The sequence below is a fragment of the Mirounga angustirostris genome, unplaced genomic scaffold, assembly GCF_029215605.1.
Source record: "Mirounga angustirostris isolate CCGP_5_RB_7025 unplaced genomic scaffold, mMirAng1.0.hap1 SCAF_3, whole genome shotgun sequence".
Classification (NCBI taxonomy): domain Eukaryota; kingdom Metazoa; phylum Chordata; class Mammalia; order Carnivora; family Phocidae; genus Mirounga; species Mirounga angustirostris.
The window spans coordinates 170803638-170820666 of NW_026991711.1; the positions used below are offsets into that span (position 1 = coordinate 170803638).

The 17029-nt window shown below is 33.3% G+C and overlaps 1 protein-coding gene across 1 annotated transcript in view; it reads right to left on the reverse strand.

Moving 5' to 3' along the window:
* The window catches only part of LOC123838506 (receptor tyrosine-protein kinase erbB-4), a 950771-nt gene that overhangs the window by 209865 nt on the left and 723877 nt on the right, over positions 1-17029 (reverse strand). Inside the window, exon 4 of the mRNA XM_064585840.1 lies at positions 4872-5006. Coding sequence (XP_064441910.1) covers positions 4872-5006 — 135 coding nt within the window. The remainder of the gene's footprint in view (positions 1-4871; positions 5007-17029) is intronic.

Consider the following 17029-nt stretch of genomic DNA (forward strand, 5'->3'; position numbering starts at 1 on the left):
CTGGCAAACAGAAAAGGAAAGGCAGTACAGACAAATAAATTATAAGAACTCATTCCACTGAGGTGAGAAATAAGCAGGAATCTGCTAAAAACTCCAAGCCTTTGGTTTTGTTAAGAATTGACCCCACATTAGTCAGTGGCAGTGACAGGGTTTTTAGACAGGGTCATGGTTAGATATCCATTAAACAGAGTTCTTGGTGGCACTTTGTCAGGTGGATTTGTCAGGACCGGAGGTAAGGAGAGTAGTTAAACATGGGGGCTCTTAACCGGGAGGCCTGGGGCCCCTAAAGGGCTTATGGATATAATTTAGGAGGTCCTTGAACTTGAATGAGGAATCATTACATTATTATTCACATTAATCTCTTATTAAATATAGGATTTTCATCAATTATGAAGATAAGTGCACCAGCTACACTGTGATGCATAGAAACTATAGATGTATTCATACTGCATTCCAGTTCTTACAGGTATCATAAAACTTTTCCTTCCTTCCTTCCTTCCTTCCTTCCTTCCTTCCTTCCTTCTTTCTTTCCTTCCTTCTTTCTTTCCTTCCTTCTTTCTTTCCTTCCTTCTTTCCTTCCTTCTTTCTTTTCCTTCCTTCCTTCCTTCCTTCCTTCCTTCCTTCCTTCCTTCCTTCCTTCCTTCTTTCTCTCTCTCTCTTTCTTTCTCTCTTTCTTTCTTTCTTTCTTTCTTTCTTTCTTTCTTTCTTTCTTTCTTTCTTTCTTTCTTTCTTTCTTTCTTTCTTTCCTTCCTTCCTTCCTTCCTTCCTTTCCTTCCTTCCTTCCTTCCTTTCCTTCCTTCCTTCCTTCCTTCCTTCCTTCCTTCCTTCCTTCCTTCCTTCCTTCCTTCCTTCCTTCCTTCCTTCTTTCTTTCTTCCTTCCTTCCTTCCTTCCTTCCTTCCTCTTCCTTCCTTCCTTCCTCTTCCTTCCTTCCTTCCTTCCTTCCTTCCTTCCTTCCTTCCTTCCTTCCTTTCTTTCTTTTTCTTTCTTTCTTTCTTTCTTTCTTTCTTTCTTTCTTTCTTTCTTTCTTTCTTTCTTCTTGCAGTAAAAACACACAACATAACATCTACTGTCAAAATCTTTTTTAAAAAAGATTTATTTACCTATTTATTTGAGAGAGAGAGTGGGGAGAGGGGCAGAGGGAGAAAATCTTCAAGCAGATTCAACTTGGGGTTCAACCCCGGGACCCATGAGATCATGAACTGAGCCAAAAACCAAGAGTGGGATGCTTAACTGACTGAGCCACTCAGGTGTCCCTGTCATAACTATTTTTAAGCATAAAGCTTAGTAGTGTTAAGAATGTTTACATTGTTGTGGAATAGATCTACAAAACTTTTTCATCTTGCAAAACTGAAACTCTTATACTCATTATACAGAAATTCCTCATTTCCCAATTCTCTCAGGCTTTGGTAACCACAATTCTTCTTTTGGTTTCTATGAATTTGACTACTCTAGATACCTCATATAAGTAGTCATACAGTCTTTTTGTGACTGGCTTAATTTACTTAGCAAATGATGTTGTAACATCATAATTTCCTTCCTTTTTTTAAGGCTGAATGATGTACCATTGTATATATACTATATTTTGTTCATGCATTCCTTCATCAGTGAACATTTGGGATGCTTCCCCTTCTTTGCTATTATAAATAATGCTACTATAAATATAGGTGTGCAAATAATGCTTTGAGACTCTGCTTTCAATTCTTTTGGACATATACCATGAAGTGGAGTTGGTGGATAATATGGTAGTTCTATTTTTAATTTTTGAGGAACCACCATACTATCTTCCATAGCTATTTTACAACATTAAAATCTCACAACAGTGCACAGAGGTTTCAAATTCTTCACATCTTCACCAACATTTGTCATTTTCTATTATTCTGATAATAGTCATTCTAACGGGTGTAAGGTGGGCTTGGATTTGGATTTCATCTTTTCATATGGTTGTTGGCCATTTGTATATCATCTTTCAAGAAATGCCATTTGAAGTCCACGCCCATTCCTGAATTAGGTTGTTTGTTGTTGCTTAGTTGTAAAAGTTTTTTATATAGTCTGGATATTAACCCCTTATGAGATATAGAATTTGTAAATTTTCCTTCCATTCTGTAAGTTTTCACTTTCTTGCTCATGTCCTTTGATGCACAGAAGTTTTTAAGTTTGATGTAGCCCCATTTTTTCTATTTTTTGCCTTTGTTGTCTTTGCTTTTGGTGGCAACTCCAAGAATTATTGCCAAATCCAATGTCATGAAGCTTTTCCTCCATGTTTTCTTCTAGGAATTTTATAGATTATGGTTTTATGTTTAGGTCTTTTATTCATTTTGAGTTAATTTCTTTCATATAGGGTAAGGTAAAAGTCTAAGTTCAATCTTGTACATGTGAAAACACCGTTTATTAAAGTGACTGTCCTTTTTAAAATAATATTTAGGCCTATCACTGCCACAAAGCTACATTGCCTGTTAATCCTACTATTAGAATTTTTTTTTAAATTTAACCTACTAATGAAGCATATTACCATATCACATTATTTTTAAGAATGTTGATAAATGTATTTCAGTATAATTTATTTTCCTTGTAATCCTTTAAAATTTATTTTATGAACTGATTGATTTTTATGCATTTATGATATAAAATATTTTATACCTATTTATTAATTTTACATTATTATAAGAAGGAAGCTATTGGTTTCACCAGACTGCACAGGGTTTGTGGACTCAAAAATTATTAAGAATTCAGAGATTATTTCAGTAACTCAGACAATGGATGAAGCCTTGAACTACAGCTATGGCAATAAGAAATATGTAAAATCAAGAAAAGGCAAATTCAGTATGATTTCATGATTAAATAAATGCCACAAACCAAGGAGAAGGTGAAGTCTATGATGCCCACCAGATTTTTAACTTGGGTGACTCATTGGGTGACTGTAGTTTTCTGGGAGTCATCAGTGTAGAAGCTGCATTTAAAACCATGAGAGAAGGGGTGCCTGAGTGGCTCAGTTGGTTAAGGGTTTGATTCTTGATCTCAGCTCAGGTATGATCTCAGGTCATGAGTTCGAGCCCCGCATCGGGCTTCATGCTGGGCATGGAACCTATTTAAAACTGTGGGAATACCTGTCATCACCCATGGAGAGAAGGTAGAGGGAAAAATTCAATCAGGGTGAAACCAATATTCAAAGACCATCCAATTCATTATTTTCAGCTATGGTGTCATGCAGTATATTTAATGTGTCAGCAAATAGAACTAGTATATAAAGAATAAAACTTCAATAAGCAATGGTGGTTAATTTGTAAAGGACCAATTGTTATGACTCTCCTCTGCATTTATAATTTTTGCACCTGCAATTATTTGCATGCAAAACAAATGCAGCTACAGTTGCCTAATTATAGGCACAACCATCCAAAATTGCCCACAAATAATAGGACAAAGAGATGCCATCTGTGAAAGTGCAGCTACTGCCTCAGACCTTTCCTGTTCCACATCCTGTAAGGCTTCCCTTTGGCTTCTGTCTTGGGCTTCATTCTTGCCTGATCTCATTCATGCATTATAGGCTGGTCATTCTAATGAGCTAAGTCAGTAGGTCTTTCCTCTTATGCAACCATTATAATTACCCCCCACCAAATATAAAATGTACCATAGTATGGGCAGACTGAAAATGGAAGCCATTTCTGAAGTACATCATTTGTCTTGTTAGTGTGAACAGATTCAATTTTTTATTCACGTGTAATTTTACAAGGTAGGCAACTTGAATGCTGTAAAGACGAAATCTCATACAAATTTCTGCTCAAAGGTGACAAGAAAATTATGTTACTCTACTTTAAAAAAATTTAGCCATTTATTAAAAACACAGCTGTCAGTTTGGATCAAATATATTCATATTTCCCTATTATATTATTAGGACCATCATGAAATTTAATATTGTCCCTTGGAGTTTGATTTCCTACAAAAGTGTCATAACACAATCAGTACTATTGCAAATAATTATTGAACTGTGTGAAGACTAGTTATGATTTCAGGCGGGAAATATATGATAGTGGTCGAGAAATACAAAACCCAGGTTAACACTTGATAAGGATTCTGTTCTCATACAAATGTCAGTAGTAATAAATGTGGGGACCACATAGCCTGCTTTATGAAAATGAAATAGGTTCCAGGCAGAATAATTTGCTAAGATTTTAATGATATAGCTCAAATATTACTTGCTTATCATTTAATCATATTAAACACTCTGAATCTGATAAATCCTCTGTGATAGAAACAATACACTTAAGGAATGAGAAATTGGGTAGTTTATTAGACTAATGACTAAAACCAGAATGTAACGTATATCTCTTCTATGAAATCTATAATTCTCCATTCTATTTATAGTGTTTGGAATTGTCATAAAGTATTATCATGAAGGTTTCAGGGGCAAATGGAGGCTTAGGGATTTTAAAATGTTCATCAGCTTTTATTTTTTTAATTTAAAATAGTATAGTGAATAGGAAGGTTTATTTTTGTCCCACCACATTTTTTCTCAGTGGTACATAGGTCACAAAGAACTGAAGCAGTAATCAGACACCAGCCTTAAGTTTATGGACAATGCAGCACATGTTTAAACATTTAGACATTGGAAAGTTAGACATTAGAAATATAGTAAGATATTTAGATTTATCAAAAGAAGTCATGTTAAGAAAATTAGAATTTATAAAAGGGAAGTTATCATTCCAAAAGGAGAGTTAATTAGACACAAAAGATTGTTCTGTTATATATAACTGAACATTTCAATGGATGCAATCAAAATTTAAAATATTGTTAATGGCATGATAAACTTAAGCTGTTTGTTTTCACAAGAAGCAAAAGAACATTTTGAGACATTAAAAAAGATAATGTTACTCACATCCTGAGCTACCATTTGTTGATACCAGAGTCAAGTTGGAAGGCCATGGATTCCGAACAATATCTTGCCAGTGAATTGTGTCTGTGTAACAAAGAAATTTGTTCTGGTCTACATACACTCCACCATTAAGGATTTCTGTATTAAAACAAACAAACAAAGATTTCTTGTCAAACTTTTTGTTGATGAAAAGGTAGTCAATAAAAATGATTTATTCTTAAACTATTTTATTTTATTTTATTATGTTTGTGTATCACCATACATTACATCATTAGTTTTTACTGTTGTGTTCCATGATTCATTGTTTGCATATAACACCCAGTGCTCCATTCAATAGATGCCCTCTTTAATACCCATCACCAGGCTAACCCATCCCCCCACCCCCCTCCCCTCTAGAACCCTCAGTTTGTTTCTCAGAGTCCATAGTCTCTCATGGTTATATTCTTAAACTATTTTAATGTTAAATTAGAGTTACATTGTTAATAGCCAAGACATCTTTTAAAATATCACTGAGTCATATAAATTGATTGCAGAAATTGGGAAAGATTGAAAAATATAAAGAAATACAACCACTCATAATATAAATACCCAGAGAGACACTCTTCACATTTTGGTATAGATGTTTTCAATCTCTTTCCTTTTTGTTTTCTTCTGAAATTGGAATAACATTGAATATAATATTTCATAACCTGCTAGTTTTAATATTAAGTGGTGAGTCTTTAATGATAATTAAATGTTATTCTACATTATTTCTAATGAAACTACAATATGCTAGAGTATAAATTAAATAATATTTAACCAGTTCCCTCTTATTGGTCATTTAACTTGTTTATCTCTCTTAAAAAAATTATTAGTCCATGTGACATCGACTAGAGTCAGTAGGAAGCAATTAAAACAAAATGAAAGCTAAAATTAATGTTTCAATTATGAAGAAATGCTCTTTGATCTTTGATCCTCTCAAATGGAATCAATAGAATTGCCAGTTATTCTTTAAGAACAACACAAAGACATAATAAAAACCCGATGGTTCATCGGAACAATGGCAGGACCATGGGATAAAACGCACTAAAGCCAATTTTTACTTGATTCTCTATTTCACACAGGCCTTGATCAGCTAACTTGTTCCCCCTGAACAATAGCTGATAGTATATGTAAATTCTCTTGCAGATTGCTTTAAGTTATCCAGAAAAAAAAAAAAAAAGATATTCCCTCCGAAAGTACTATTTGTTTTTTTTTTTTTGGAAAATACTATTCTTACTACTTGAAGAAATTGGTTAGAAATACACATAGCATCTTCCTCCTCAATATCTACCCCTTCTATCCAATATAAAAACAACTTAAGAGAAATTATATTTCAGTCCATAATACACTGTTACAAGTAACAAAAACAGTTAACAATAATTTATATAGCTAGAGGATGATTTTTCTCACATAAGAAATCTATAGGAGGTAGTGGTGTCCACAGGACCCACATCTGTTTTGTGTGTTGGTTTTATTCGTTACAGGCACAAGAAGGTTGATGTATCTAAAAGTGTCTGTCTGAATTCAAGGCAAGATGAAAACAGAAGAGCAAGCAAGAGACATCCTCCTACTGAGGCTCTGACTTTCTATTTGGGAAGAGATGTTCTCCCCAAGGATTATGTCGGCATTTTATTGGCCAGAACAGTGTCCCATGAGCATTTCTACTACAAGAGAGGCTGGGTGGACTTATTGCTACTTGAAAAAAACTTAAACAAGCAGGACTGTTAGTGAGAAAGAAGAGGAAGATGAATAATGGGAAGGCAACTACTCTATTTCCCATGGTGGCCTTGAGAAAATTATCTCTTTCTTGTGTAGTATCCCTAGCTAAACTTTTAAGAGTCACCTTAAACCAAGGAGGGAGATAAAAGAATGAAAGGAACATATGACACCGTAAGAGGAGTATTTGTGGAAGTAAGATAGGTGGGCACATCTCAATTGCCTTATTGTGTTGTATTTATAAAATGCACCAGATTAATTTTGACATCACAGGGCTTTCCACATTTAAAATCACTCCAGTTCTCATCATCAATCTTTTCACTGACTATTGGTTCCATTTTCTCAGGTGAGGAAAAAAAAAGAAACAAAAATAAATTAGATCATCTTTCTACTTCTAAAACCCAGTTCATTATTTTTCATGACCTAACCATACAATCTTCATCAAAGCAGAGGGAGATATAAGACATAAGAAAGATTGTGAAAATGGATTTCTACATTAATGCTTGGCATTAAAGTTTCTATCTATGAAATGTGACGATCTCATACTAATAGCTTTCTCATGAGACATTAGGTGATGCTCTTCTGCTCTAGAAATAATTCTTCATTAGGTGGCAAGAAAGGAGATTTTGACTGCTATCCAGGAAATGAAGGTTATTTTTCAGTCTACATTTGGAAAAGTTCTACTTTAAAAAAATGTGAGGAGAAAACAATAGCTCAAATATTGTAGAAAGAATGTATTTTTCAGGATTCACATTATAATTCAAATAGTTCATATTGAAGGAACACAGTATCCATCTCTAACTTCCTATCTAAAAATATTTAAATGGAATCAGATTATATTATACTGAATAATAATCTCATCAAATCCCTTCAACAATATTAATCTGCTACCAATGTTGACATTTGTTTCTCAGAAATATTCTGTTCAAAACCTTGATTTATACTTGGGAAAGGATTTAGAAAAGAGGCAGTAATAATTCAAGTATAATCTTACATGTTAAAATTTCAAATTAAGACTACAATCATGATCAGTTTGGATAACACCCTAAATTCAAAACCCAGCATCTGCTAGCAATTCTGGTCAGGAAGATTTATAAACTTCTAGTATTTAATGATGGATTTATAAGGCACATTTAGTCTATTCGTGTATGAGTCTATTTTCCCTGAAAATAGTCTTTTCCTTTATATTTGGCTTAGATTGTATTCTGTTGGTGAATGTTGAAACACTATAATCAGAAAATGAGCATTTTATTGACATTTATAGGAGAGTTTTAACATATACTTTATCTTACATTTTCTTTTGATCAATTTGGTTACCTAAAGATAGGTGAGGAAATGTTAATATTGTACTTATTCATTGGTATAGTTTACATTGAGTTTATAACTTTATACTTTTTTTTTTTTTTTGAGAGAGAGTGCACATGGGATAAGGGGGTGGGAGGGAAGACAGAAAGAGAGGGAGATAAAATCCTAAATGGGCTCCATGCCCAGCACAGAGCTACATGGGGCTCAATCTCAGGATCCTGAGATCATGACCTAAGCAGAAACCAGGAGTCAGATTCTTGGCCTGAGCCACCCAGGTGCTCCTATACAAAATTTTAAACTTTAATTTAATATGCTTTTTTGGTGAAATATTCAGTTAGATTTATTCCTGAACTAAGAAAATTCTAGGGAAATATATTGACCTGTAAGAAAGTTGTTGGAAACACAGATTATTTACTGGACAAAAGGGCTTCCTAATGTTTTTGACTATTATGGCTTGGCTGCCTTTTTAGATTAGAAAGAAAGACAAGGATTAGAAAAAGAGAAATGCTTGGTAAGATATTTATCCAAGAAGGTATCAGGAAAATGTCTGGTCATACTTCAGATCTATGTTTACCAACAAACAAGAACAGCAGAGTTATCATAAATTCTATTAAAGACTTATTGGATCTGTGTTATGCCAAGAGAGTTTCCCTTCCATTAGAATGAAATTAAGTGATTAATAATTAAATTTTTAAACCGTGACAAAAAAGAGGATTTCCAATTCTAAGTAATATAGAAAACAAGCACAAATGTAACTGACATTCACATAAAGATGCACAAAACCTGGAAAAGTGAAATGACTTAAAGAATAAATAAATAACCTCAGGGTCATCCCATCTATTGTATTTCACTTCCACTGTAGGAAATATATCAGAGAAAATTAGGAGAAACACATATAGAATCTTGGTCATTGTAATAATTGGTAGAAAAAAACTGCTATGAATTTTTTATCATATTATATAAAAATACTCCCAGTAAGTTCACAAAACAGAACTCTTTTTAATAAATGTCACAATTAAGTATGGTAAGATATATGAAATATGATCTTCTATGCAAGAAATATTTAATTTTTAAAAAATTCTGCCAAACACTTAAACAGGTTTGTGTATCAAACATTTCCTACTAGATTAATGCATGCAAGTCAAGTAAAAAATATGAATCTTTCTGTATGTAGAGTAAGTAAATTATAATCAACACTACTCTTACATACATTGAATTTAACATATATAGCACACAATTTATAACTGAAATACTAGACTAAACTCTATGAAGGCAAGGAATATTTTTCAGTTCTGTATCTATATCAAACCTGAAGCAATAGCTAATCAACACATATTTGTTAAATCAAACTTAAAACACAAAAGTAACATGAATTTGCCACCAACATTGATCAATTAACTTCTGTTGTAACTTTTAATTTTAAATTCTGACCAAATCAAAGTAAAAATGAAAGTTATTTTTTTCCTTAAACACTCTATAGTTTATCTGAACTGGTTCTATATTTCATTATGTCAGAGGTCATTTCTGTTTTGGTCAAAACTCTATCCCCAGTGTCTAGCATTATGCAAGGCAGAAGCCAGATACACAATAAATATTTGCTCTATGAAATCAAATATAATAGCCTGATTATAGAAAAACATATTTGGGTAGACCAATAAATATCTATCTTGAGTATAGGAAAAAATTTAAAAAATAGTTTTTATAAGCTGAAAGATAAATAGCTTTTATTATATAAAATGCTTATAATTGATAATGTACAAAATTACTGCAAGCAGTATGTTGGATATTTATAAGTCACATTTAGACATTTTCTTCTGTATCCCTAAACCTATTTTGTGCATCAAATTCAGTTATTATTTATCAAGTAAATAATGATGATTTTGAGCTATCCTGGACACATCAAATTTCCTCAAACCTGTGCAAATTACCTAGTATATGTAAGAGCATGTTTCTTATATTGAATTGTAAATCTACCTCATATTGTTCCTTAAATTATTTTCTAGAAAGGTGTAAAGTGCCAATATGACATGTAAGAGGATATAAAGTATTTGTGTCTTAGTCTTCCAATCCGCAAAGATTGTCCATTTGACCATTTCTTCCCTTGATTTCCCATTTGCATGAGTCTAATGAAGAAGGAAATGTTTGTGTTATTTAAATAAGTTCTTTTGCACTCTTCATTTCTTTTCAAATGCTAGTTATTATAGTGAATTTGGGGATGACTGACCATTAAAAGAATCGCTGACATTTTGCAAATATATTCTCTCAAAAGAAAATGTGATAAAATACTGAATCATGGTTTTTTTCCTCCCCTGCCTGGTATGAAATAGCCTAATTGTGATGAAGCATCCCCGCTGAAAATACAGATTAATATGACCTCCTTACATGGTTTAAAAAGTTGACAAATTGCTTTGACCCCATGCACAATTTGTAACTACTTCATAAATAAGACTGAATGTCTTTTTTTTTTTTTTTTACAAAATAAAGATAATTTTAAATGCAGTTAGCCATATTCCACTATAGTCTACATGACTGGTATCAACAGTAAACATTTTACTTCTACTCACAAAGCTACCAAAGGTAATATAAGAAAATCAAATAAGCAAGAATGAAATACTTAACATCAATCCCTGATTGTATATCTAAATGTCTTGTTTTGCATGGGCACATCTACAGGTAAACCTTAGAGTTAAAATAATAATAAAAATAAAGATTAGAGATATTGCACTTGTCTAATTACTGTGGGAATGTCTGACTAATCCATATATCAGACTTATATTGCCTAACCAACCCAAAGGTCACAGTCAAGAAGTCAGAATCCAAAGTGGCAAAGCCCATTTTCAAGATGAAGCTATAGGACGCAGTCACTGGATTTTCTCAGACATAAAGCAATGTATCTTTCTTACTGTCATCACCTTAAGCCACACGAGTCTGTTGGCAGATAATGATACAAAAGTAATATAGCTCACATCATCCACCTGTGATACTTAATACATCAACTCTGGAATGGACTTGGTCCAGAGATTCCTATATCTTTCCCAAACCCAGAGCTTTCAGCTGGGAGCACAGTGAATTGTGCTACCCCACTGGGTCAGCCCTCAAGGTTCATTATTAATAAGCTGAGACTCTAAAGGCTAATGAGAACCGGGTGCTTGAGGAGACAATGGCTCATTCATCATCAATCAAGCTTTGAAGTTTTTATACAGATGATTTAAGGAGAGTTGAAGTGTGCAAAATTGAAATGTCACATTTGTATTGGGAGTGGGGAGAAGGTGATAATGTAAATGAGTGATATAACCCTCTGTATTTCAGCTCAATGATCAGAGTCAAAAGCTCATGGATGCGGATACTGAATGAATGCTGGGAAGCAACAGCGGACAGTTTTCTGATCCAAGCAGGCAATTTCAAGAAGAAATGATTAGGTTCACTGGCTGAAAATCAGCTTAAAATAGAAAATAATGGCAAAAATATCTTGATTTCAATTGAATAGAGCTCAGTAATGCTCTCCATAAAGTTCCAGTGTAGAATTCTTAGCTTTCATTATGTTTCAACTTGCGTCCGAACTCTGAGAAGTCTACTATGACCTTCTAGCTTTTAGAGGTTAACTGCTGCTAACTCATATAACACTGATTATTTGAACCACTCCCCTGACAGAGCAAATACTATCCTACCTTCTTTATCCTTTTGCATGCTTATCTTATCTCCCCTCTTATCGATCTCTAGAGGATAAGAACCATGACATACATCTTTCTGTGGCCTTAGTGTAAAAAAAAGTGTCAAGCACATAGTAGAAATTGATGATTATAATGACAATAACAACATATTTTGAGAACATAACTGATATTTGTAAGAAAGTTTTCGGTTGCTGAATTGATAGTCTAATGTAAGTCATATTTCCTCTTCATGTACTAGATAATGTTCACATTATAAATCACATAAAATATTGAATGAAATCAGTGTAATCTTAATGTATTGATTCTTCTTATCTATTAGGGAAGTAGTAATCTACTTAAACTCATTGATGTTGTCTGGAAAATTTTAAAAATAAATTTTGTCTTGTAATTGCTTTAAATTATGATTACAGGATTTCCTTTTCAAATTGTTCTCTTACCTCATTATATAATTCTATGTATGTGCCAATATGTTTAATATTTACCCCTAATAATTTCTCCCAAACTTTTACTCCCCCTATGTTTCCTTATTTCAGTTAAGATCAGAATAACATGCTGTGAAAGTCAAGTAGACTCCAAACTTGAGACTTACCATTAATTCATTTACCTCTATATTTAATCAATCTGATATCCTGAATTAAATTTGTCATAATGTCTCTTAATTTATCCCATTCTTTTTACATCTACTGCTATTCTTAATTCAGGTTCTATCATCCCACAGCAGATTGAATTTTTTGCTTCAAGCCCACTCTCCCCACAAATTCATCTTGCATTCTAAAGTCATAGTAAATTCTATACTATAGGTAGATAGATACATATACATATAAGTAAGCAGCTGGTTAGATAAGACAGACAAACATACAGATAGATATGCTATAGGTAGATGGGTGGGTAGATAGACAGATAAATAGATGATGGATTGATCCATCTTCCACTCTTGGGGCTTTGAGTGCAAAGGCAAAAATACCGAATCTAGGTAACTAGGTAAAACTAAGTTCAAAATCTAGTTTTCTGCTTCCAAGATGTGTGACCTTGTAGACCTTTATGAAACTCAGTTTGCTCAACTCTATAGTGGAAATATTGTACTCATGGTATCTGTCACACAGTTGTTGATTATACTACACTTTATACTTAGTAATTACTTAGAGAGCTGTTTACTCATTAGTATAAACAAGAGTAATGCTTTTTCTATGTATTTATATAAACTTTGCATTACTTAGTATTAGATTAGATTATATTTAAAAGAAGACAGAATTTTATTTATTTATTTATTTATTTATTTATTTATTATAAAAGTCTGGCTTGGTGATTCAAAGTTATTATGGAAAATCCACAGTCATCAGGGGCCCAGATTCCATTTCATCTTGTTGCTCCACCATCCTTAAAACAAGAGGAGTTTCTACCTGGTAAATTCCATGCAAAAGATGAAGGAAAGTGCACTGTCTCTTAATGAAGGTCCGTGCAAAGAGCCACCGAACAAAGACTGATTCCCCACCTTCCTTGTGCCTAGCTGTTGGCTCCACAAATTTGTTCATGGGTGGCCATATGATTAGCTAAACTTCATATACTATTTGAAAGCTAGTCATTGGTAATGGATATTGGGAGACAACAAGCAACTTCTGTCATCCTGACTCAAAAGAAATCTTGCATCTTCTGGATACTTATAAAACATAAATCTCATGACTTCAGCAAATACATAGTTTTTCAAACTTTTTCACTAAAGCATAACATACACACATAGATGTGCATATATAATATGCAATGCATTTTTACAAACTGTACACACTCTTATGTAGCCAACACCCAGATCAAGAAATAGAACATTCCATCATCACAGAAGCCTTCATTATGCTTTCTTCTTCACACCACTCCCTTAAGGAAATTTTATCCTTAGTTTGAACCAAATTACTTTTACCTAGTTTTGTATTTTAAATAAATGGAATAATACCACATGCATTCTTTCTTGTCTGGCTCCCCTTTGCTCAATATTATGTTTATAAAATTCATCCACATTGGGCGCCTGGGTGGCTCAGTTGGTTAAGCGACTGCCTTCGGCTCAGGTCATGATCCTGGAGTCTCGGGATCGAGTCCCGCATCAGGCTCCCTGCTCAGCGGGGAGTCTGCTTCTCCCTCTGACCCTCCTCCCTCTCATGCTCTCTGTCTCTCATTCTCTCTCTCTCTCAAATAAATAAATAAAATCTTAAAAAAAAATCATCCACATTGTTCATTTTCATTGCTGTATGGTATTGAATGTTTTATTTGTCCATTCTACACTGACAGGCATTTGAGTGCCTTCCACATTGGGCTATTACAAATAATGCTCTTATTAACATCCTAGCATATGCTTTTTGGTAACCAAATGTGCACATTTATATTGCATACATACCTAGAAATGAAATTGCTGGACCATAGTGATAATCCATTTTTCAAAGTGCTTTTTACCAATTTATATTCCCATCTACTTGCTTCTTAGCCTTGTCAACCCCTATTTCTTTCTTTTTTTTCTATGTATTTTATTGTAAACATTCTGGTTGGTATGATGTGGTATTACTTTAAATTGCACTTCCCCAATGATTAATAAGGTTTAGTCTCTTAAATATTATTTTTTAAATATGGTTTTCATAGGCAAGAGGTTTATTGTTTACTTGAGGAAGGGTCTTTCAATGTGTGAAACACAAAATACTGTGGAAAACTTTATCTCTATTTGAGTTTATTAGTAAACAACTGAGTAAGTTAATGTACCAGATGTTACCCTCCTAACTTGTAATTTTCTTTTTTTTGCAGGGGAATCTGATTCAATGTTCTGAAAATGACACTTTAAAATATATTGGAAAATATATTAAAACTATATCAGTAATTACATAAACAAAGAGCAAAGTATGAATTCTGAAAGATGGATGCAAAAGTCACAACAAGTATCTATCTGATAAAGATGAAACATAATTAAAGGTATATAAAGAGAAAGAATGAAAAATTCATTATCTTTGCTATTAAAATAGAATACTCCTTTACATAAAGATCAAATATTTTTATTCCCCCACCTCCCAGAAAGCCCTCAATACAGACAACAATCCTCTTAACTACTCCACGTTTCCAGAAAATATAATAGCTTCAGTAGAACAAATCAGTAGAGTTCAATGTTTTCATTACCAATAAGGGGGTAAGTCATATTAGTACCCAGAAATGCTTTGTCCCTTTTATTTATAGGCTTTAACACAATAAGCCTGAGATACACTGCAAGGTCACTTTCAAATATCTCACCTACAATATTAGTTTGTATAGTTTTAATAACTCTTCTCACAATGTGTGATTTCCTCACTACTTCTTTAGAGTATTTCAGAAAAGTATGATTTGTTCTGATGACAGTAATAATAAACAATAATGCTATGTATGTCTGTTGTTGGCAAGCTAAGACTTGCAGATAAAAGATAAAGCAAGAGAAAGAAGAATGACTTAATCTTGTAAAATGATTATACTATTTCAAACATCAAGATTTTTAAAAGGCTATATAAGAATCTTAAAAATAACATATACATGGCTTTGGGGGAAGATGTCTTTGCTAAAATGCCTATTTGTTAAAGTGATATTAAAAATAATAAATAAAAATGCCATTTTACAAAGTAAGTCATAAAATAATAATGTACAGAAGCTGGTATTATTATACTTTAAAAACCCACAATTAGATCCAAATGAAGTAGGTTTTTTAAACAGAGTTTTAATCTAGAGAAAATTAGGAATAAATGATTGAATAGGAGTATCATCATTTTATGAAGCATTGGCTGCAAAAGCTGTTAGATTTCCCTCTGTGCACTTCAGGTTGGTGCATAGTTCACAGGTCCCAATGTCTCCACTGGCAATTTCCAGGTGACCTTTCCATCGTTGCCATTACCTTTGTGCTTCAAAGAAATAAGGGTAAATTCTAAAGGACAGGGACAAGTAAGCTAAGCTCTCCTCTTCCATTTCAAGAATCTGGCATTTTTACTGCCGTAGGATGGATTAATTAGGAAACAGAGAGCACTATTAAACACATCTCTGTAGCTCAGGGTTGAGCAGGGAGGTGGGACTGCTCCACACTTTTGTTTAAATTTATTAAGTTAAAATTAAATCAATAAAATGCATAATAAAAAGTAGATGTGTAACAAGCATTAAACTATAATAATACTGCTGGTTAATATAAGGAAAACAAAGCCATTACTCTTGAATAAAGACAAGATGTAATCAAATACTGTATTTGCTCAGAGATTTTAAGAGTTAAAACTAGATATCTAAAATATCTGAGGAAGAAACTTATTAAAATTTCTACAGAAAGTACTTGACATCATTTCTAATAAATCATTATATTCTATGGCTCCTAGAACCACCACTCTCATTTTTCCCCATTGTAAAAATTATTTTCATCTTGTGACATTTGATCTCATACAAAATAGGATCCACTATGCCCTGGTAAAGTTCTATAACCTTATCATGTCTTCTAAATTAAGATATATTCTTATTTTAGAATGCCTCTACTTTCCTAGGTTAATAAATATGATTTAAAAATTATTTCAGGTATTTGGCTGCTCTTGAGACTGGATGTGAAGAAATGACTCAAGTGCCAATCTGCCTAACAATGTCAGATGAGTCAGTCAACTCCAGATGCCAAAATTCAAGAAGAGAAGACTGATGGGATGTAAATTCTGCACAGACTGTGGGGTGAGAATGGGTAACCATGACTCCACCACAGATTACTCGTGGGGCTTCAGTCACATTGCTTATTCTCCCCAAGCCTCGGTCCTTTACCTATAAAATAGATATTAATAATAAGCAGACATTAGTAATACCTCTCCCCAGGACAACTGTAAGGATAAGAAGAGTTCATATATATAAACGCTCACCACAATGTCTGTCATAGAGCAAATGTGTAATTGATGTATTATTATTACTGCTATTAGGAAAATAAGAAAGATTCTCTGGTAAACAAATTTCTTCTATCCTGCTTAACAATCTTTTCTGCTCCTTCTTACAAATACACTTCTGAGAGAGCTAGAGCTGGGGCTGGGTTATTAGGCAAAATTAGAATATATAGGTTTGTGCTTGCTTTTTAAAAAAATTTATTTCGGGGCGCCTGGGTGGCTCAGTTGGTTAAGCAACTGCCTTTGGCTCAGGTCATGATCCTGGAGTCCTGGGATCGAGTCCTGCATCGGGCTCCCTGCTTAGCAGGGAGTCTGCTTCTCCCTCTCCCGCTCCCCCCTCTTGTGCTCTCTTTCTCTCAAATAAATAAATAAAATCTAAAAAAAAAAAAAAAAAATATTTCATTTTAAAAAATTACTTTCAACTTGCATGAGTTTCAGATGCCCTTTTAATAGTATATTTAATAGTATATTAATTAACATCCTTAAATTCAGAGTTGTCTTTTTCTGGGTAGGATTCCAATACCCCAATCGCATAACAAGAGACACACAGAATGATTAA